Source organism: Triplophysa rosa, linkage group LG22, assembly GCF_024868665.1.
Source record: "Triplophysa rosa linkage group LG22, Trosa_1v2, whole genome shotgun sequence".
Taxonomy (NCBI): Eukaryota; Metazoa; Chordata; class Actinopteri; order Cypriniformes; family Nemacheilidae; genus Triplophysa; species Triplophysa rosa.
Genome location: NC_079911.1, coordinates 20,737,096 through 20,760,940, shown reverse-complemented (window position 1 = coordinate 20,760,940; position 23,845 = coordinate 20,737,096). Strand labels below are relative to the sequence as shown.

General features: G+C 41.4%; 1 protein-coding gene across 1 annotated transcript; it reads right to left on the bottom strand.

Annotated features, from left to right (window-relative positions):
- Positions 1-80: 80 nt before the first annotated feature.
- kcnj6 (potassium inwardly rectifying channel subfamily J member 6) lies at positions 81-23,839 on the bottom strand. The gene is made up of 3 exons (XM_057320751.1): positions 23,478-23,839; positions 15,467-16,394; positions 81-7,568 (listed from the first exon to the last, which is right to left on the bottom strand). Exons 2-3 carry the CDS (start codon positions 16,368-16,370, stop codon positions 7,231-7,233), a joined length of 1,242 nt encoding a protein of 413 aa, XP_057176734.1. The 5' UTR covers positions 16,371-16,394; positions 23,478-23,839; the 3' UTR covers positions 81-7,230.
- Between the last annotated feature and the right edge of the window lie 6 nt (positions 23,840-23,845).

The following is a 23,845-nucleotide window of genomic DNA, read 5'->3' as shown; positions in this document are numbered from 1 at the left end:
CACATTCGAACAAGCTGAACTTAAGAGCATTTCTTGGACTTTTCATCATGACATCATTTGATGGAATGGGTTTTGAAGTTTTAAAAGGAATGTCTGTGTGTAACGTCACATCATAAATCATAGCTTTACTTTGCAGGTTTCATATACTCTATACATAAATGAAAATATCAAACATTTGACACTTTTATGTGAGATGTGAAGCGCAGTCAGAGGTGTGTGTGGTTTTTGGTCAGTGTGCTGTGTGTAAAGGCCGTGAGGGTGAGTGAGAGGACACGGTGTCTACTGCTAATGAAGCCACCTCCAAATAGAAGCTGTTTTGAGTCTCCTGTTGGAGGAAGTTTGTGTCTCGGATTTAGAGGATTCAGCCACAAGCTTACCTGTCCTCTTCAGGGTCATGGATGTGTACTCGCAGCCATTCTGAAATCTTTCACATGTTGAGCTCCAGGTTTGTCTGACTGTATCAGGTCACAAGATGGTCATCAGATATAGTGTCATCTGCAAACTTGCATCGTTTGACAGACCCTTAGCTGCTGGTGTGTACAGGGAGAAGAAAAGTGCTGATGGTTCTGGAGTCAAATACATGTTCTCCCGGTCACGTGCCTCCACCGGTCACACAGAAAGTCTGGTCAGGTACGATCCGCTGGACCGCTAGCGATGACTGTGTTAAAGAGCTGAAATCTACAAGCTGCATTATTCAGTTCAGTAGACAAGTATTCTTTACTGAAATATCATTTAGAACAAAAAATCGGTCACACTCTGCGACTCTTAATGAAATGCTGTAAAACAGATGTTCTCAAACTTTTCAGTACCACCTTTAATAAGATTAGTTGTTCCAAGTAGCACCTTATGACTGTCATAAAAAACATGAATAAATACTCAAATTAATAGTAAAGCTGAGAATCTTTAATGCCTCTTGAATACATACACCTCGTCCTTCAATTCTAATTTAATAATAACATTTTTATTTACAAGGTGTTTTCAAACTAAAGTTTTTTTCTTTCTTTTTTTCAAGGCAGTCAGCAGTGGCCACAAAACCCCCCTGATAGTGCATGTACATCTGGCATTTTCATTCTCATCTGCCCTACATCTCTGAGACGTCTACGGTCAGATGTCATATAGACCTCTAGAAGACGTCTGTAAGATGTGTAGGATTTAGAATGGATGAACAACAGCTCTTTCTAAGATGTTTAGCAGGACCCGTATTCATGAAAAATCTTAGCGCAAAGAGTTGCTCCTAGTGACACAATTGTATGAAAATTCTTAGAAATGTGGGCGTTTCCCCTTAGAATTACAGAAAAGATCCTAGTAAAGAAGTAATTCATAAAGCTTCTTCACCCTTAAAAGAGCTCTTAAAGTCCAACATTTTAGGAGTAGCGAGGAGGACTTTTAAGAGACTTAAGAGTTTCTTTAGCAGCAGAGAAATGGACGAAACACAAAAAGTGAGAAGAAATGTGTTGCAATGCATGTCAATTTCCATATTACTTTTAAGGTTTATCCGATTTTTTATTGTTTTTTGTGTGTGTGTGTGTTCAACTTTTGATTATCTTGGTTTTGGTTTTCTTTTATAGTTGCTTTGATGCAATGCAAATTGTAAAAGTGCTATAAAATAAAATGACATTGAATTGAATGACAGTGAGTTAATAAGACACAACACATTAGATGTTTGTGACCGATCCTATTAGAGACAGCTAACATCTCCAAGACAGCGCAGAAATGCCATTGCACCAGAAATAGAAGAAATCACTACATGAACATATTTAGCAACTGGAGAAATGCGTCTGTCTGCTCCCGCATCGACCAATTAGAAATAAACAATAATTCATACAACTTTATTTAAATTTCACATAGGCTGAATGATATGTATTTTGTATTTATCGATCATGTATAACATTTGAAATTGTATTTAAAACACGAATGTATGAATATATATACTTTTTAATTTCCTGTCGTGTCACGTCCCTTTAAGTACCACTAGACCACTTCTTGATCCCCTCCAGTTTGCTTACTGAGCAAACAGGTCTGTGGACGATGCAGTAAACATGGGACTGCATTACATCCTACAATACCTAGACAGACCAGGGACTTACGTCAGGATCCTGTTTGTAGACTTCAGCTCGGCCTTCAACACCATTATCCCTGATCTCCTTCTGCCCAAGCTTACCCAGCTCTCTGTGCCAACCTCTACCTGTCAGTGGATTATTAACTTCCTGTCGAACAGGCAGCAGCTAGTGAGGTTGGGAAATTTAAATCCAGCACATGTACCATCAGCACCGGATCTCCTCATGGATATGTTCTTTCTCCACTGCTATTTTCACTCTACACAAACGAATGCACCTCTACAGACCCTTCTGTCAAACTCCTGAAGTTTGCAGATGACACCACAGTCATTGGCCTTATTCAAGATGGTGATGAATCTGCTTACAGAAAAGAGGTTGCTCAGCTGACTGCCTGGTGTAGTCAAAACAACCTAGAGCTGAATGCACTCAAGACAATGATATGAGATGATAGTATCAAGAGATGATAGTGGATTTCAGAAGGAACCCTCCATCACTTCCTCCCCTCACCATCCTGGACAGCGCTGTGGATACTGTGGAGTCATTCAGGTTCCTGGGCTCCACCATCTCTCAGGACCTGAAGTGGGAGTCCCACATAGACTACGTTGTAAAGAAGGCCCAGCAGAGGTTATACTTCCTCCGTCAATTGAGGAAGTTCAACCTACCACAGGAGCTACTGACCCAGTTCTACTCAGTGGTCATCCAATCTGTTCTGTGCACTTCAATTACTGTTGTGTTCGGTATGGCTCGGCCACCAAATCAGACCTACGAAGACTACAACGGACAGTTCGTAGTGCTGAGAAGATTATTGGTGCTCCTCTGCCCACACTTCAGGACCTGTACGATTCCAGAGTGAAAAACAGGGCAAGAAAAATCCTCATTGACTCCACACACCCAGCACACAAACTTTTTGAACTGTTGCCCTCTGGCCGGCGCTTTAGAGCACCAAACACCAGGACTTCCAGACACAGAAGCAGCTTCTTCCCCCAGGCAATCTCCCTCCTAAACAGATAACTGCTCCTTAAGAGCAATATTCCACTTCCACTACACCTATAGTGTGCACTATAGTGCCTTATTATATCTACATTTATTTATACATGTATATAACACTACCTCTACTTACTACATTATCCATTTGCACAAGTGTACATACAATCTGTTAATATGTATATTCTACTCTATACTACCCTGTACAATGTCTCTTATATGTTATTATCCCCCATTTTCTGTAAAATAGTCTTTATTTTATATATGCATATTTTAGAATCTTTTAGACTGTAAATCTTATTATATTGTATTGTCATTGTGTTGAATGTCTGTACTAGAAGCTTCCAACACCAAAGAAAATTCCTTGTGTGTGCAAGCACACTTGGCAATAAAGCTCTTCTGATTCTGATTCTAATAGGAAGCGTTTCCACAGTTTGACTCCCACTGCTGTAAAAGATGAAATACAGAGTGACGTCACGGAGTTTCAACAACCGCCGTGACCTCGAGATGGCAGCACGTGCACAAGTGAGATTTAGACGCACTGTCTTTGTGTGAGTATTGAATGTGGTTGTAGTTACATAATTTTGGCCACCACATTGAACGTGAAAGACTTCTTTAACTTTAATTCAAAGGCTTTCCAAACATTGATTTGATTTACACATGTACAGATGATCATGTTTGTGTTACAGTGAATGATGGTCTGCAAATGCGGTTTGTGGATCTTTCTGCCTTCACTCAATGAACCACAATCAAACGTTCAGTTGGGTTAATGTCAGAAGACCGACTGACATTTCTTTTACATTACATTTACATGCTTTCGTTTGGCAGATGCTTTTAAGCGCATATAAACAGTTTGTCAACAGGCTAAATAGCACCATTAGTTAACAAGGCCATGCTACTGGAGGATTAACGCCGGAGTAAGCAAAGGAGAGAATCAACAACAGGATTTTTTTTTTTTGACAGACAGACAGTTATTGGTTAGTCAAGTAAATGCGGAACAGGTGTGTTTTGAGCTGTTTTTTGACAGTTGTGAAGGGTGCTGCAGTTGGGTGGAGGCGGGCAGTTCATTCCACCACAGAGGAACCCATTGAGTATGGGAGAGTGGGGTAAGATGAGCCAGTGGGTTACATGATCTACCCACTGTATCTCAGCGACACTTTTGTTGTCATTTGACCATTCATTTTGGAATCACCAGCTATTTCTGCCAGAATGTGGAAATGTGAACTGGACAGCATTAATTGACTTTAAAAGCTGTTTTTGGCTTGTCAAAGTACATTTTTTGCATATCACCTGTAATGGCTGGTACATCAAATCAAATGTATCCAGGTCTAAAAATATTTATGATGCATGTCGGTGATTTACCAGCATATAAAACCATGCAAATAATTTGGCTAAATAGTAGCCTTGTAGCTAGTTTTTTCCAAAGTGGCAGCTATGGGGCAAAGTGAACTTGTGTCGACACTTAAGTTAACTTCAATTTCTAATCTTTAAACCTGTATAATTTTAATGAAACTTAAGTCCCTAATGAGGTAGCACGTCCCCATGTACACACTGTGTACTTATTACGGTAAATATAGTGACTAGGTACTAACCCTGAACCTACCACTAACCCTAAACTTACACCATGTAGTTACCTTACTACCCATTAATTTCTTAGGTAAGTACATTATAGGTACACGTACTGTAAAATAAAATGCAACCACTAATGGCCTAACATGTTTGGCATTAACAAGCACCGTATAATACCAAGAATCTACAAAAACAGACATAGTGAGAGCAGAAAATCGTTTATTTTTAATCAACAAACTCTGTCTAGTCTGTTTTTGGAAGGTTACAACTTTGTTATAGGTTATTTCAGAAATGCAAACCGGAAGATATTGCAAATTAAAGATATTGAAATGTAAAGGTTGTTTGTTTAAGTTAGCTTAATTCAATGATTGAATTCCTTTTCTAGAAGGTAAATCTTTAAAAACATTGTCTTCATTTAAATTCAGTTGCATCTCCATATGGTTCAACTTACCCCTATCATAGGGCAAACTGAGCCACAGGAGCACTATTTTATAAAAGCCATATTTTTAAAACCACATGTCATAGATGTGTTCATATAATTTAGATTGATAGGAAACATCCTGAAATTAGATGAAACACTTTTATTGCACTTATGCCTCGTCTTCTTTCATCCTGAGGACCACATAAGTAAAAAATGGCTCATCTTACCCCACTCTAATCTAAAGGTTTTTGCAAGCGATTTGGTGCCACGCTGTGATGGAACGAGCAGGCGTCGCTCAATTTCAGACCATTTTTTTAACCTTGAAAAGCTCTTTGTTTGATTTCCGTCATGAATAACTGCCTCATTGAGAACGGACATACCACGGATATTGAAACTGGTTTGTTTAGGAAAATACTGCTGTTTATATATATACACACTACTTTATTTATCTAGAATCAATGTTGCCAATGCCGTTCTAAAACATCAACCAATGATGAATGCTGATCTGGTTTTTGAATGATACTGTTTAATGTAAAAACATCATGAGTCATAAATCAGTACAGTTCCCATTCCACTGTGAACATGAATAACTCGATTCATCTTTGACATGAAACACTGAATGTTATAACAACATTACATGATCAGATTTCTTGTGTTTGTGATGGTTTTAGTGATTTGTAATGAAATCAACGATGAAAGCGTGATGAACCGTCGTGATGTATGCTCAGGTCTGTATCGGCGTGTAATGGCTTGTGAAAGAAGACAAGTGAAAGAATATTCCTGACTTGTTTCCCGAGCGAATGAGCTGAACTGAATGGCTTTCCATCATTTAAAGGGCACTTCATACACAGCACACATAACGTTTGATTCTTTCTGATTATTGGGCGCTTTATCGAGAAGACTTTTTGCGGCCTCTTTCAGTGGGATTTCTTGCTGATCTCACCAGATTCTGTTGATTATTGAACATCGTTACAGGATGAAACAGGACAGCCGATGCGGATGAAAAGAATCACGATATGATTCATCTGCTCCTGTGATGCGAGGAGATCGGCTCTTTGGTTTTGGGTGCGAGCGATTCAACTCATCGGATTCACATCAGCTGTTTCTGCCTAACAAAACCAAGAATAACAAACAAGAACAAATCGAACCGAGCTCTCGACATTCCTCCGAAAACAGCTGCACTTTCGTGATTAGTTTCACAAAATAAAATCCTGTGGTTATTTATCATCCTCAGAAGAATGCTCCTTTCTGTGGAACCCGAACATTTCATAATGTTAGAACTTATAGAAGAAGAGTATTTCTCCTCCTGACTCTCAAATCTCAACACACAGTGGAATGAGATCTGAGGACTACAGCACACGCATGACGCGGAGATTACACACACACACAAAATACAGCTGTGAGACTTGAATTGAGATTTTGACAGAAACGAGATTCTTGATAAATAATAATAGACTCGAAATTTTTAAGTGAACTCGTTTCTCTACACTTAAAGAACCTAAAGGGTGGTTATAAAATAAATAACAACGGGAGGTGAAAATGGATATATAAAGTCCTGCTCTCAGGACGGAAGGTTATTTGAGCAGACATGCACAGCTACACAACACGCGCGCACACACACACACACACACACCTTCATGAGACCATGCAAAACATCCGCTGGCCACTTGAGCCACATTCACCTCCTCCAGGTTTGCATCCAGTTTAAAGAGCTGCTGTTCTGACCTACACTTCAATGTACATCAGAGAAAATCTGCTTATTACAGGATTGGTTCGTCCATGCGAGGATCGGCTAAATATGTCTGTAAACTCCAAGAGTTTCTAGTTCAGAAGGCAGAATATACAGACGTACAATTGAGTCAAGGTTTGTATCAAACAACCTCTTGTCAAATAATCACACAGCGCAAACCAATATTCAAATATATATATACAAAAAATACAAATGCCCTAGAATAGATCTCTCTCTATATATATATATTCATATATAGACTTTAATCTTTGAATTACAAATCCGAAAATATCATTTCTCATCTTTACAAAAAAAAATATTTTTGAAAACCATGCAGTTCATCCGTCCACTCGCCGCAGTCTTTGAGGTGAGAAAGAGGCGCGTTAGATAAGGGTGCTTTCCTGAGCTGACCTCTGACCTCAGCCTAACATCTGCAGACGCAGAGGAGAGGGTGACGTACGCGTTTCGTCCTACACTTTTGACTCGTTCTCCATATTGGCGATGTCTCCGTTTCTCTCCGTCAGCTCATCCATGTCGGGTCTCTTCTCGTGAGCGTCGTCCTGCGAGTCCAGCGTGCCCTGCTGACTTAGTTTGCTCGGCACCGACCAGGTGAGCGGCAGGCGCGAGCGCGCCATCATTTCGGTCAGCTCTCGAGCGCTGCAGCTGGGCGTGTTGGTTTCATAGATGTCGTGGAAACTGTTGTAGTCAACTTCATAAAAACCGTCTTCCAGGGTCAGGACGGGGGTGAAGCGGTATCCCCACTTGATCTCGCTGGCCACGTACGAGCTGCGCGCTTGACACGTCATCCCTGAAGGCCGAAAGAGAGAAAAACAGCAAATTATGTTCAGGGGCGGACTTAGTGATTTGGGGGCCCTAAGCATTGGGCCCCAACAGTCCTTTCTTTCTACATTTTTAAATAAACTCACATTTTACTGTCCGTAAATAATTATCGCTGTTAACTGAGATTATTACACGGCTCATTGGAATGCTTGATTCTAATTGGCCAGTCACAACATTTGCAAGTTCGTTATTCCCAGATAACAACCTCTCAAAACTAGTAACACACGGTAACTCGGATGCAGCAAATCCTTTTGACAGGTTTTTTGACAAATTATATGACATTATATTTAACTTTCCTGTGGCTCAGTGGTTAGAGCATGGTGCTAGCAACGCCAAGGTCATGGGTTCGATCCTGGGGGATTGCACATTCTCAGATACAATGTATACATTTACATTTAGTCATTTAGCAGACGCTTTTATCCAAAGTTGGGTAAACAATGGAAGCAATTGGGTCAGCATTAGGAAAACAAAAAGCATAAGTGCAATAAAACATGTCTCACAAAGCCTACTACAGTGTACAGAGCTAAGGTTTTTAAGATTTATTTTATATAGATAGAGTAGAAAAGATCGGTCAGGTGTTGACGGAAGAGATGTGTTTTCAGACAGTTCTTAAAGATGGCCACAGAATCTGCTGATCTTGTAGCAGCGGGCAGATCATTCCACAAATGTGGAACCCATCCAGAGAAGGTACAGTATATACAGGTGCTGGTCATATAATTAGAATATCATCAAAAAGTTGAAAAATTCAATTCAAAAAGTGAAACTTGTATATTATATTCATTCATTACACACAGACTGATATATTTCAAATGTTTATTTATTTTAATTTGATGATTATAACTGACAACTAATGAAAATACCAAATTCAGTATTTCAGAAAATTAGAATATTACTTAAGACCAATACAAAGAAAGGATTTTTAGAAATCTTGGCCAACTGAAAAGTATGAACTTGAAAAGTATTGGTCAGCAGCAGGAAGCATCAGAAGCGTCTCGCCTGTGCTAAAGACAAAAAGGACTGGACTGCTGCTGAGTGGTCCAAAGTTACGTTCTCTGATGAAAGTAAATTTTGCATTTCCTTTGGAAATCAGGGTCCCAGAGTCTGGAGGAAGAGAGGAGAGGCACAGAATCCACGTTGCTTGAGGTCCAGTGTAAAGTTTCCACAGTCAGTGATGGTTTGGGGTGCCATGTCATCTGCTGGTGTTGGTCCACTGTGTTTTCTGAGGTCCAAGGTCAACGCAGCCGTATACCAGGAAGTTTTAGAGCACTTCATGCTTCCTGCTGCTGACCAACTTTATGGAGATGCAGATTTCATTCTCCTGCACTACTTGGCACCTGCACACAATGCCAAAGGTACCAAAAGCTGGTTCAGTGACCATGGTGGTATTGTGCCTGATTGGCCAGCAAACCCACCTGACCTGAACCCCACAGAGAATCTATGATGAGAGACACCAGCTACTTTTTACTTTTACTTGAGTAGATTTTTTGACTGGTAACTTTACTTGTACTCGAGTACATTTCATCAAAGTAGTAGTACTTGTATTTGAGTATAATTTTTTTTACTTTTTCCACCTCTGCACACACCTAACACTCTCTGAAATGGTCTGCGGCTGTATATGACTGTATGAGGACAGAAGTGAGTGAAGAAGAAGCCATCTTAACAACAACTGTTGGTCCAGTAAAGCTTTAAATACACAACACCTGCTAAACAAACAGATGGACTCGTCTTCTGAATTCTGTGTTTGCTGATAAGAGATGGAATGAGACGTGTGTGAGATGTGAGAAAACAGCTCAGTTTTGTATAAGTGATTGTACTTTAGTGATTAGTTTGTACTGTACAGAAGCAGGACAGATAGTGAGAAATGAAGGCTGTGGGGCTAAACTCTTCCTGATGTCATGATGTTTTTGTGATGTGAGAATATAAATGTTCAGTTGTAGATGTTGTGCTGTTAATCTCCTCAGAAACAAATAATACAGAAACAAACAGAAGTAGAAAACATTCCTACATGATTTATTTGACAATCTTAACATATTTCACATGAGATGTGTGTTGAAAGCATGTGCTGATGGAATAATTGCACTTTTAAAACATTGAGCGTATAGAGTCATTCATACACATCATCACCCCCCCCCCCNTTACATTTAGTCATTTAGCAGACGCTTTTATCCAAAGTTGGGTAACAATGGAAGCAATTGGGTCACATTAGGAAAACAAAAAGCATAAGTGCAATAAAACATGTCTCACAAAGCCTACTACAGTGTACAGAGCTAAGTTTTTTTAGATTTATTTTATATAGATAGAGTAGAAAAGATCGGTCAGGTGTTGACGGAAGAGATGTGTTTTCAGACAGTTCTTAAAGATGGCCACAGAATCTGCTGATCTTGTAGCAGCGGGCAGATCATTCCACAAATGTGGAACCCATCCAGAGAAGGTACAGTATATACAGGTGCTGGTCATATAATTAGAATATCATCAAAAAGTTGAAAAATTCAATTCAAAAAGTGAAACTTGTATATTATATTCATTCATTACACACAGACTGATATATTTCAAATGTTTATTTATTTTAATTTGATGATTATAACTGACAACTAATGAAAATACCAAATTCAGTATTTCAGAAAATTAGAATATTACTTAAGACCAATACAAAGAAAGGATTTTTAGAAATCTTGGCCAACTGAAAAGTATGAACTTGAAAAGTATTGGTCAGCAGCAGGAAGCATCAGAAGCGTCTCGCCTGTGCTAAAGACAAAAAGGACTGGACTGCTGCTGAGTGGTCCAAAGTTACGTTCTCTGATGAAAGTAAATGTTGCATTTCCTTTGGAAATCAGGGTCCCAGAGTCTGGAGGAAGAGAGGAGAGGCACAGAATCCACGTTGCTTGAGGTCCAGTGTAAAGTTTCCACAGTCAGTGATGGTTTGGGGTGCCATGTCATCTGCTGGTGTTGGTCCACTGTGTTTTCTGAGGTCCAAGGTCAACGCAGCCGTATACCAGGAAGTTTTAGAGCACTTCATGCTTCCTGCTGCTGACCAACTTTATGGAGATGCAGATTTCATTTTCCAACAGGACTTGGCACCTGCACACAGTGCCAAAGCTACCAGTACCTGGTTTAAGGACCATGGTATCCCTGTTCTTAATTGGCCAGCAAACTCGCCTGACCTTAACCCCCTAGAAAATCTATGGGGTATTGTGAAGAGGAAGATGCGATATGCCAGACCCAACAATGCAGAAGAGCTGAAGGCCACTATCAGAGCAACCTGGCCTCTCATAACACCTGAGCAGTGCCACAGACTGATCGACTCCATGCCACGCCGCATTGCTGCAGTAATTCAGGCAAAAGGAGCCCCAACTAAGTATTGAGTGCTGTACATGCTCATACTTTTCATGTTCATACTTTTCAGTTGGCCAAGATTTCTAAAAATCCTTTCTTTGTATTGGTCTTAAGTAATATTCTAATTTTCTGAGATACTGAATTTGGGATTTTCATTAGTTGTCAGTTATAATCATCAAATTAAAAGAAATAAACATTTGAAATATATCAGTCTGTGTGTAATGAATGAATATAATATACAAGTTTCACTTTTTGAATGGAATTAGTGAAATAAATCAACTTTTTGATGATATTCTAATTATATGACCAGCACCTGTATATAGTATAATGCAATGTAAGTCGCTTTGGATAAAAGCGTCTGCCGAATGCATAAATGTATATTTACAAATGATTAAACCAAATTGGCTGTTTGTGACATTTGAACGTCGTTTCTTACCTTAAAACCAAAAGTAAACGGCTTTTCCTCATGGAAGGTCTGCATTCGGTAAAAAATGAGCTAATGAGCTCTATTTCAAATTCACATTTCATGTCCAGTTTTTTCTCATGTGCAAAGTAGCCGTGTAATAAGCGGGATCATGTACAAGCAGCCGGCTTTTATCCCTCCGCTTCGCGACGGGTCCTGATCGCACTGTCAGGGCTTATTTCTGCCATAACAATCTTTGATTTGAACTGGCCCTTTCCTAACAAGCTCACAGCGCTCTTTATCTGATCAATGTTTTGGCCAGAAAGCAGGTTCGTCTCTCATTAAGACTGTCTGTTTGCGTGCTGTTCTTGGGCTGAACTCACTGGCACATTGTCATTTTTCTGGATCAGGATAAAACTTTTATAAAACTTTTATAAATAAAATAGATCGGCTCTTGCAGCTGCTGTGGGAGCAGCACTGACTGTGTTGGCTATCGGTGGAGTTTGTGTGAAAAAGGAAGAGAGTTTTGGAAGTTGGGCCACATTCTCGTTGGTCTCTTCTTTTTTTCGGCTCCACTGGAGTAGCTGCGTTTCATTTTATACTTAATCTACCGCAGGCAAATTTTCTCTCACTCTTCTAAGTTCTAACCGTCTCAATGTTCCACTGTTACATGATGCAGGGGATGCAAATTCACGTGTATGTAATAATAACGTTACGTTTTAATGGTTATATCCTGACCTTACAAAATATGATAGAAAAGTCATGTTGTACATGCTTTATATAAACTTCATGGTATTTGCTGGGTGCCCACTGGTTTCCTGGGGCCCTAAGCGGCGGCTTACCTCGCTTATTGGTTAAGTCCTCCCCTGATTATGTTGCATTACATTAGCGGCAACTGAGCAATCTAACGTCATCTTACAAATTTATCGAGCGTTTAAGTCATGATTTAATTCAGTCGTACCACTGATCAGAGGATGCTTATTAACGTGACGGCTGAAAACAGTCATCATTGAAGTAAATTCAGACACCTGGGGCCTCATTTATAAAATGTTGCCTGGAAACTGTCCTAATTAGGATTTACGATCGTTTCTCAAAGTGTGTACGTGTGATCTATATAACGAACGTACGCACAGAAAACATGTGTTCGTCTCTCTTTCAGATGTGAAATCTATAAATCGCAAATGATCTGCAGCACTCGGACAAGCAAAAGTGTGTACATCTGCGTGTCAAAGACCGTTTTTATGAATATGCATGTTCCCTTGGATTTTTGCGTACACACACAATCAAATCCGTGGTACACGCGCTTTATAAATGAGGGTCCTGAAGTCACGTTTTATGTGGAAACGACTGCACGCTAGTTAGTTTTCTGTCATACGTACATTTCGTAAATCTCTTAAAAGTCTCTTAAACTCCGCCCTCAAAACAGAAGCCAGCCAATCTGTTTAACAAATCAGCATAGAAATGATTGACAGGCAGGAGTGTTGGGATTAGCTAACACAACTGAGCTGTTCTCAGAGATTGGCATCACAACACCTCGGTCAGGAACACTTTATTCCTGCTGAGAAAAGGTGATGTGTGTAAATGTGTGGATGTGTGTGTCCCTGTTTAATATTCACAGACAACAAAGTCAGCTGGATTTCCTGAAGAAAACTTTCCTGACTTTAATTATTTTCCATTAATCTGTTGAATAATTCTTTAAATCATCAGACGTAAGATATTTTATCATAAAGCAGGAAAAAGAAATGCATGGTTGTAGGTCTGTCTGTCACAACCCACGTGAAAGCAGAAAGAATAATAAAAACAAAAGCACAGACTGAAACTGCTATAAGAAATATTCTGCAGGACAAGAGTTCCTCCTCTAAGCAAAATGTCACAATTACATGTGTGTGTAAGCATCTTAACATACAACATAAGTGTGTGTGTGTGTCAGAGGTCACACACAGCTCCACAAACACTCAAAAGCACATACACACTGTCCAGATGCAAGAACCGTGTGTTTTTGTGAGATTGTGACGACACGTGCGCTGCTCTCTCTCATCGTCAAGACAACGGGTCAGCTGTGAAAGCGTCACCAGCTGTTTCCCAGTCGTGCCCTGAGCACTTACGACCTCACTGTAACACGTGCACAGGAAATAATGAGCCGTGTAAATGCAGAACACCTCACTGTCGTGAGGTTGTGTTTTCACTTTTGTCTCGGCCTGTGGTCTGAGATCTGCTTACACACACCATCATCACATCATCATCATCATCATCATCATTCTAGAGATGGCAATGACAGCAATAGTGTGTTTAGATAAAGCTGAGTAGGTTTTCCTGACGCTGCACCATCACCATGGCAACCACACGGCCCCTTAAAATAGCATCACAGTTGCTGTGAACGTGAACGCGCTGCTTCTTTTGCCTAATTCACCATATCAGCCTTTATTTACTTTCTGTCTGCGTGCGTGTGCGTCAGTCACTCAAACTGCATATACTGGAACAACAACACTGACCAGTGAATTGAATTCATCTGTGTGATCTGTGAAGAACATCTGGGATGTTTCAATGCTGAAAACAGTCCACAGATAAAACTATTCAAGTGATCATCTACAGAAGAATTATGTCATAAGAGAGACACAGTCTATTGAAAAGAAACAATAGAGAGCATAAGCTTTAACACAGATATACATGAATATAGCAAACACACAAGTGGTCTGAGTGTTCTGCTGATAGAAAGTATCCTCAGCTCTCTCTCTCTCTCTCTCTCTCTCTCTCTCTCACTCACTCACTCACCCCACTCTCACTGCTGCTGTAGAGAGAGCAGTACTCTGTCACACCTCATCTCTAACTGTGCGTTCAGACCGCCGCCGTCGAGAGCGTCAAAGTGGCCGGAAGTCATTCATTTTCAATGTGAGCCGGCGGCGAGGAGCGGCGCGGCGCGTCTTGGCCGTTGAGGGCATCAAGGAGAGTTGAAATCAGGTTAACTTTATGGTAATGAGCTATGACGCGGTTCGGCGGCAACCAATCGGAACGTAGAAGTCCATCGCTTGAGATGATTCCAGAGAAAGCAGCCCTGTAAACTTTGGTTCCGACCACATTAGTTCCCAAGCAAAATGGAGGAGAGGTTGATAACTGCTGTGGCGGGTTTCCCAATCCTATACGACGCGTCCCTGTTTGCGTACAGGGACATAAATTTAAAAAATGATGCGTGGACCAAGGTGTCTGAGATTGTTTGTGTTCCTGGTGAGTTGCCGATGATGTGCATTGACGTTATACATTTTCTGTAAATAAGCGGGAATTTCATGCTAACTTTAGCGCCAGAGCATGCAAAACAGTGTTACTGCTGCAGAATATTAAACTATTTATATGCAACATTTATATGCAACAACAGAACGCTTGTTTTCCAGCGGGAATGAAATTCATTTGCTCAAAATAACACCGCTTTGACCAACTGCTTTAAAGCTAACGTTACACTTCGACCAGGAGAGTTTGTAATGTAGGTTGCACACAAATTGATGTTAATTAAAGACCAAGGCTAGTAAATGTCTCCTATAATGTTGAAATTAGACTAGCACTTAACCATGAACACAAAAGCCACACCACACAAATGGCTTTTAATTGGTTTATTTCGTTAGCAATCGTGTAATTACAATAATGTTCTTTCCACCGATCAATTTCTTGTGGTCAGTCTGCACAAGATCAACAAGCTTGTTTGCTTGCGGCCCCTTTAAATACAAGATAAGATTTCGATCTACGTCAGAGCGTCAGCGCGCCCAAGACTCTTTCTACAGCGTTGTTGGCAGGGCGCCCAGAGCGATTTTTGACGCTCTCGACGGTGGCGGTCTGAAAGCACAGTAACTCACGCTCACACACACACGATGACTCCACTCCACTGCTGCACCCAACACTGCTGTTGTGGATTGATGAGCGTTGCTTGTAGAGACACGTGTCATCCAGACAGAGTCGTGTGGACCACACATGTGTGTGACCTCTGACCCTCAAAGCCTCTGATTCTTGATTCTGGATTTGTGTTCAGCTGCAGCAGTAAACTGAACACACCTCAGTTCTGTTGTGCTCATTTCTATTGTGTATTTATGCATTTCAGTAGAAACCCACTTGACGCACACACAGAGAGGTGACGCTGGTCTTACCTGTTGCTTCGACCATGCCCTCCAGGATGACTACTATCTCCAGCTCCTCATGGGCCAGGTGTTCTTTGGAGATCTCCCAGAAGGGACTGTGCTGGTTGATCTCGTGGCAGATGATGAGCGGAGACACCAGGAAGAGGCGGTCGTCGCCAGTGTCGTAGCCCACGTTCATGTCCGTTTGATTCAGAGGGATGAACTCTCCCTCTTTGGTCTGTTTGGACTTGATCAGCTTGGCCCTGATGGATGCCTCCACGATGTGCGAGTTCCGCAGGTCCCCGACGCGGAACATCAGACACAGGCGGCCGTCGCGCATGGAAATGACGGCATTGGTGGAGAACACCAGAGTCTCTGCACGCTTCTTAGGCTGCGAGATCTTCACGAACATGCAGCCCACCATGAAGGCGTTGACGATGGAGCCCAGCACGGACTGCACCAGCAGCAGGACGATGCCCTCCGGACACTTGTCAGTGATCACCCTGTGGCCATAGCCGATGGTCGTCTCCGTCTCGATGGAGAACAAGAACGCCGTCACGAAGCCGTTGAGGTTGTTGACGCATGGCGTCCACTGGTTGTCCCCGATGTGGTCCAGGTCTCCCCGCGCGTACGCGATCAACCACCACATGAAGCCGAAGAAGAGCCACGTCACCGTGTACACCAGCACAAAGATGAAGAGGTTGAACCTCCACTTGAGGTCCACCAGCGTGGTGAAGATGTCCGTCAGGTAGCGGTATGTCTCCCGCACATTTCCGTGGTGCACGTTGCACTTGCCGTCTTTCCGGACGTACCGCTGGACCTTCCGCTTGCCACGCTCTCTCTCCTGTGCTGCTGTAGGGACATCGTCTCGCACCTGCTTGGGCAGTTTGAGCTGTCTGACCGCGATGCTGCTCTCCACATCCGCATGCTCCATCTGGACTTCTGGAAGATTCTGAGCCTGCAAAGAGAAGCGGACACCATCCGTGAGAAACGCTAACCCCGTTGTGCTTCACTTTCATCGCACGTGACGATGAAAGTTTGCATCAATCAATCAACGGCACTGAACGTGCTAAAATGACCCTTTTGTAAACGGATGTGTGTGTTTTCCTCTGAAGCATCTCTTGTGCTGCCTTCATCTGTTCTGACCCTGATTCCATCTGCGCTCGTATGCTAACACATCTGAACAGAGTCACGGTGCGTTTAGTCTTTATTAAAACTCTCTCTCTCTGTGTGTGTGTGTGTGTGTGTGTGTGTGTGTGTGTGTGTGTGTGAGAGAGAGAGAGAGAGAGATGATACTGTATGTCTAATCACTCAACATCTCCAACTCTCACTACAGAGAGAGAGAGAGAGAGAGAGAGAGAGACACAGAGAGAGACACACAGGGAGAGAGAGAGAGACACAGAGAGAGAGAGAGACAGAGAGACACACACAGAGAGAGAGAGAGAGAGAGACACAGAGAGAGAGACACAGAGAGAGACACAGAGAGAGACACAGAGAGAGACACAGAGAGAGACACAGAACCCAGCATAAGTCGGTTGTGTTCAGTTTGTCACCAGAAACAGTGGAGGAGTAAAGACAGCATCTCTGACACTCGGTTTGCAGGTTTTTGTTGAGAGATGCGCTAACGTTTAGAATGTTTATTTAAAAATATGCAGTCGTCTCCGGCAGGGAAAGAAGGAATGGGTTAAAGAAGTCTTGGAAATAGGACGGCCATCGTCCTGCTGCTGTGATGCCTTCAGTCTTGGAATGCAGCCTGTGAATTGGGACAGCTTGTGTTTTACTGTCTGTTTCTCTGGCTCTCTCTCTCTCTCTCTCTCCTCAGTAAGAGCTGATCCATTATCAAGCTGGACAACCAGCTTTACAACCCACAGAGAAAAAAATTAACACACAAATTCAGATCAGCTCATATGTATTCAGAGAATAAACCAGTGTGCTTTGTGTCAGCGGACAACCATAAATAACATTCAACAAAAAAATGAGAGCGATTCATATTCATGAAACCATTGAGAAGACAAAAGACTGAGACAGACAATGAGTCCACAGAGACAGAGAGACATGGAAAGGCCCTTAGAGATGTTTAGAGTTGCTCTGTGGCAGATTTTATGTGTGTGAGACTTATTTACCAGCTGTGAAGTGAAAAATTACAACACACTGAGCTCCTGTTCCTGTGGCTTAGTGGTAGAGCATTGGGTTGTGGGGTTGATTCCCAGGGTATGTGTATAGCTTAAAGGGATATTTCACTACCAAATCAAACAAAAGACGACAAAAACTGCAAACATCAGGAAGCTCACCGACTGACATGGGTTGAAAGCAAAGAAAGCGATCCTCCGTCTCTCCAGAGCTTCAGTCCTGCAGCAATATTAGTCTCAGCCTCAGGGCGGTTTCACATTAGCACTTCTGCTGCGCACCCGGGTTCGATTAACGTCAGAGAGTTTATGGGATCAGAATTGTTGCAATATTCTGAATAAATAAACTATGATCCGCAAATAAATATAGAGAGTTTCACAAACATTTTTTAAATCCACATATGCTCAAAAAGCGAACCATAAATATATGTTAGACGTTCCACAAAAATAAATGGAATTCACAAATAAATACAATGAGATTTGCAAATAAAAAATATTTACATTTATTTATTAATTAATTAATTATTAATTTATTTATACATTATTAATTTATTTTAATGGAATTTATTTGTAGATCGCTTTCTGCACATTTGTGGATCGCTTTCTGTGCATTTGTGAATCGCTGCACGCATTTGTGGATCAGTGCACGCATTTGTGGATGGCTCTCTGTGCATTTTGAAATCTTCGATGAAAAAAGTATGAAGCAAAATATAAAATTGCCAAATAAAAATGAATTGAAGCTAAATGTACAAATTAATGGGTTCTCCATACAAATGCACAAATGGCACTGGATATTACATGGCATGTCAGTAAAGCCCTTTTTATACAGAGATCCCGGAAAATATGCAAAAGATGTGTCCCGGGATGACGGGATCGGTTGATTTTGGTTCACACATTTGCTGGAACCTGTGCGTGCGTTCACACACATCCTAAAGACATGTGACATGTAATGTACTGTAATGTAGTCGGGAATGTAGCGCTGCCACGGTGAAGGAATTTTCCTTGCGGTGATATTGGCAATTTTGTAGTTCAATCGCGGTTTGCTATATTATAACCGCATTCCTTCTATATTTAGTGCCAAATAGGCCTAAAAAAGCTCCTAAATGGGGTTATTATATAGCATACATTGTTGGTTTTTAAATTATAAAGATATCAATTTAAAACAAAATAAGTACTTTTTATGTAGCCTATTTAGGCTATTGGTAAATGCAGAACACTGAAGAATGAGACGCAAGAACCATGGCATAGCCCAACCAGCTGAAGTTAAATATAAGAAAAATATGACAAAAGCAAATTGTTTGGGCTTGTTGGTGCAAATTTACAGAACCTCAATAAAAATGATAACAGAACGATGCGCAGTTTTAATAAAAAAAATTGTCAGTAGCCTGTTTTTACTACTTTAACTGCAATACAAAAGGCAATTATTTTGTTTTACATGTTTTTGTTTAGAAAAAACAAGCATGCTCAGGTAGGGTCAAATCAGTCTGTTAATAAAAAATCGCTCCTCCACGTCGTGTACATCAAGAGACGTACAAGACTTGTTTTGAAGGTTGCTAAGCGATCAAGTTTATTAAAGTTCTCTACCATTGTAACTTTGTGTTGATCGATGAAGTCATTTAAAACTTGCTGCATTTAGAGGTGACATATTCTCTCTCAATTTCAGTTTACATGCTCGGGACACATACAAACACTCGAGACCTCCGAAGACTACAGCGGATATTTCGGACTGTTGAGCGAATCCCTGGTACTACCCTTCCACTGCAAGAACTGTACTCTTCCAGAGTGAGCGAGTAAAAAGGCTCGCAAAATCTCTCTGGACCCCTCACACCCGGCACACTTTCTCTTTGAACTGCTGCCGTCTGGTCGGCGCTACAGAGCACTGAGCGCCAAAACAGCCAAATAAAGTTTCATCCTTCAGGTCATCTACCGCATGAACAGTTAAATGTTCTCCCCACTGTTCAATAAATATATGCAATACTAAACTACTCACTTATACTCATATTTATTTATTATACATATGTTACTGATTTAATATATCATACAGCTATACCATTCCCTTACACAATTTGTATAAAGCACCTTATAACTTGTATATATGTAGCACATGCATACAATATAGCATCCGCTGCTCTTTTGACATATCTTGTTTTTTTCATATGTGTATTGTCTATTACATATTTATTTTTATATATTTTGTTACCTGTGTCTTGTCACTTGTCACTTTCAACTGTATGTGCACTGGCAGTGTCACGGAATTGGCAGAAAGAACCCAATAGCAGGCAGGCAGTGAAGGGGTTAACAAAACTGTATTTATTACAGAAACACAAAACAAGGACCCACGGGGGGGGGGGTAAAACAATAATCACAGGTAAACAGAAACAAAGACTAACTAAACACTAAACTAACCAAACACTACACATGAACTGAACTCAACACTTACTGAAACAAGACAGAACATCATCAACAGGAACACGAGCATATGGCACAGGTAAACACTGGACGAGCACAAGACGAACTGCATACACACTTACAATGACCGAACACAGGACAATGAAACATGAGGGTATTATATAGGGTAAGACAAACGAGGGATAACGACATGGGGCAGGTGTGGGTAATGAAACACTCAGGGAAAGATAACAAGGAAACGAGATGGCGGGAACAGAGACGAGACACTGGAGAGAACGCATATTATTGTCAAAAGAATAATAATATGTTTCTCTCCACACCTAACCAAAGACTTTGTCATGACTCTGCTACAGTACCAAGAAAAACATAACTAAATGAAGCAGAGCCATGACAGGCAGCTTCTGTCACTAAGACAAATTCCTCGTGCTTAGTGCACATTTGGGCAATAAAGCTCCTTCTTATTCTGATGTATGTTCTTTGCGTTATTATGGGAAACTTTATTTGAGCTGTTCATTTGATAGTAAATGTATTATATTACTACAGTATTTCTATGTGGGGAATTGTGGACAGAATTGTCCCACATGGTCATCTTGCAATATAGCCTACTTACGCTGCTACCACTATAAAGACAACGCTTACTATTGTTGATGTTATGGGTAGTGTTTCTTACAGTGATCATTTTTGTCATGGCAAAGAGTTAGACAGTAACCTATACAGAACAGTTCAGATCTTTCAGGAATGGGATAAACAGAGATGACTGATTAAATTACGTTTTATTTTGAATATGAATGACATAGAAATTCACAGTGCTGATGATTTCCTCCACGTTAATTCTGCCATCATATTCTGGTAGTACACCGACAGCTGCAGCGCATTGCAATGCAAACGCTGCGCACCTTGAAAGGAGGCACAGAGAAATGCACAGAGAGCCATCCACAAATGTGTGCACTGATCCACAAATGCGTGCAGCGATTCACAAATGCACAGAAAGCGATCCACGAATGTGCAGAAAGTGATCTACAAATAAATGCCATTGAAATAAATTTGTAAATATTTTTTATTTGCAAATCTCATTGTATTTATTTGTGAATTCCATTTCTTTTTGTGGAACGTCTAACATATATTTATGGTTCGCTTTTTGAGCATATGTGGATTTAAAAAATGTTTGTGAAACTCTCTATATTTATTTGCGGATCATAGTTTATTTATTCAGAATATTGCAACAATTCTGATCCCATAGAGAGTTCGGTTCGTTTGGGTGATGTGAATGCTGTCTTCTGAACCCGGGTGCGCACCCGCGAAGGCGCAAACTGTACTGGAGTCCTCTTAAAAAGGGAGGTCTGGGGTGCGATTCATGTTAACTCCAGTACGCTTCGCTGCGGATATGAACGCAATCGTACCAGATCGTGGAAGTGAACCGCTATTAATGACGTATTATTTGGTAATGTGGGAAATGTGTGCTTGTGTGTGTGTTTCACTAACTTTTCTGATGGCTTCGGACCAGGCAATCGAACTAAATGTGAAACGGACCGTGAGCTTAATGTCTGATGCATACGGCACGTTCTAAGTCGTCATCTGATTGGTTGAATTTCACAGGATTTCCGGGAGACGTTCGAGACGACTTTTGACACGTTCGTGAATCTAAACCGGTCTGTCATTGCAGGGACCTTTCCACGTCTCTAAACATGACGCGCACAAAACGAAATGTGATTGGTTGCTTTACCTGTCAGTCATATGGCCTCCTGGGTGGGCCTTGGCCAACGAAAGCGGTGAAAGCTTCCAGACCTTCAGTATGGCACAATTACTCATGTCTCAGTCCTTGAGAAACTCAAATAACAGCTAACACAACCATCCAAAATCCATTCTGAAAGAATCTAAAAACTGAGACGAGACCACATACACTACTTTTATAAAAGAATTGTGTTTCTATCATACATTCTCTTGTTCTCATTCCAACACTTCATATCGTCACAGCATCTCAAACATTACAGTGAAATGAACAACAAAACAAACAAACACCTTTAAATCTTTAAATAAGTCACGAGACACGTCAGGGTGAATTATGCGCTATCTGCTGGAACACAGGAGCACACGGTGAGACGAAAACAAGATGAACTTTGACCTTTGAACTTTGAGCACAACATTAAACCCTCACAGATGCTTTTCTTACCGGCCGTAATCACTGTGTAAACACACACACACCTGTGCCACCTGCCCCACTGTCAGAGAGAGAGAGAGAGAGTGAGAGAGAGAGAGAGAGAGAGAGAGAGAGAGAGAGAGAGAGAGAGAGAGAGAGATGAAAAACTAAGATCAGACTCACTATAGAGACGCAGACACAGACAGGACCAGAGACTGTCCACACTGTCATCTCAACACAACTCCACTTCCTAGCACAATGCACAAAATACACGCACATACGGACGATGTTTGATGGAAAAATCAAGTCCGTACACCAGACGTTTGAAAGTGTGTTGAAGGATGAGAAAGTGGCGTGTCTGTTAGAACACAAGGACTGCATCATAACACATCTCTGAAATCAATTGACATGATTTCGTGACTTTTCAGCGGTGGATTCTATTTCTGGCATTGATAAACAGGTCAATGTGAGCACGGCCTGTCCGAAATAGTTCATATTTCTGTTGCACAACACGGAGAGCTAGAGGAAAACCGTGTGTGTGTGTGTGTATCTCAGGAAACAGATGATGAATCAGAAAAACAAACATTATATAATTCCATGAATCTGGCCGAGATGTCTAATGTTTAAAAACATTTAGAGGACACTTTAAAAGCTGAAGAATTCTACTATGTGTTTGGAGGAAAGAAAATTTGTTTCCTTTGCTGGTAAACATGAGCCAGCCCGCCATCGTCACCATGGCAACACACGGCTCAATCGTCAAGCGCTCATAATGGCAGATGCACGAGTGGCGAGTGTTCAGTAGCGCTCTCCATCGCATTAGAGAGAGAGAGAGAGAGAGAGAGAGAGACAGAGAGAGAGAGAGAGAGAGAGAGAGAGAGAGAGATAGAAAGAGAGAGAGAGAGAGAGAGAGAGAGAGACAGAGAGAGAGAGAGAGAGAGAGAGAGAGAGAGAGAGAGGACCTCGCGCCGGTCTCGGAGCTCTACGGGATTTTTAGGGTTTCAGTCGCGCGCATCTGAACGAGCGATCGGTTGGTCTCCATGGAGACGGCGGTAGAATGGGCGGGATTTGAGAGCCACCAGAACCCACTCAAACCGAGTCAGCGGATGATGAACGTTAAAATGAGCAGAGACCCATCAGCAACCAATTTAACACACGAGATGATTCCTGACTGTCATGTGTGTGAATGTTTAGAGAAACCTTCATTCTGTCTGTAACTCCCCTTGCGATCTATAAGAAAGATGAAGATGATTTTACACGCTAAACTGGAGAGATGTGTCGTTAGATCCTTATGTAAGCAACCATCACTGCATTCAGATCCTGTTGAAAACATCACATCGATGAAAGAAGAGTAAAAATCTGTGTAACATACCAGACAGTGTTAGACTCATTCAGTCAATCTTCATCATCTCGCGCTCCGTCTTCACCTTCACTTCGGCCCAAAGCTTACAGAGAAACACATAAAGCCCCATCATCATCCTCCCTTCCTGACATCAGCTCTAATGAAGCGAAAGAGAGACTGCGAGAGAGAGAGAGAGAGAGACTGCGAGAGAGAGAGAGAGAGAGAGAGAGAGAGAGAGAGAGAGAGAGAGAGAGAGAGAGAGAGAGAGAGAGAGAGAGAGAGAGAGAGAGAGAGAGGGAGAGAGAGAGAGAGAGAGAGAGAGAGAGAGAGAGAGAGAGAGAGAGAGAGAGAGAGAGAGAGAGAGAGAGAGAGAGAGAGAGAGAGAGAGAGAGAGAGAG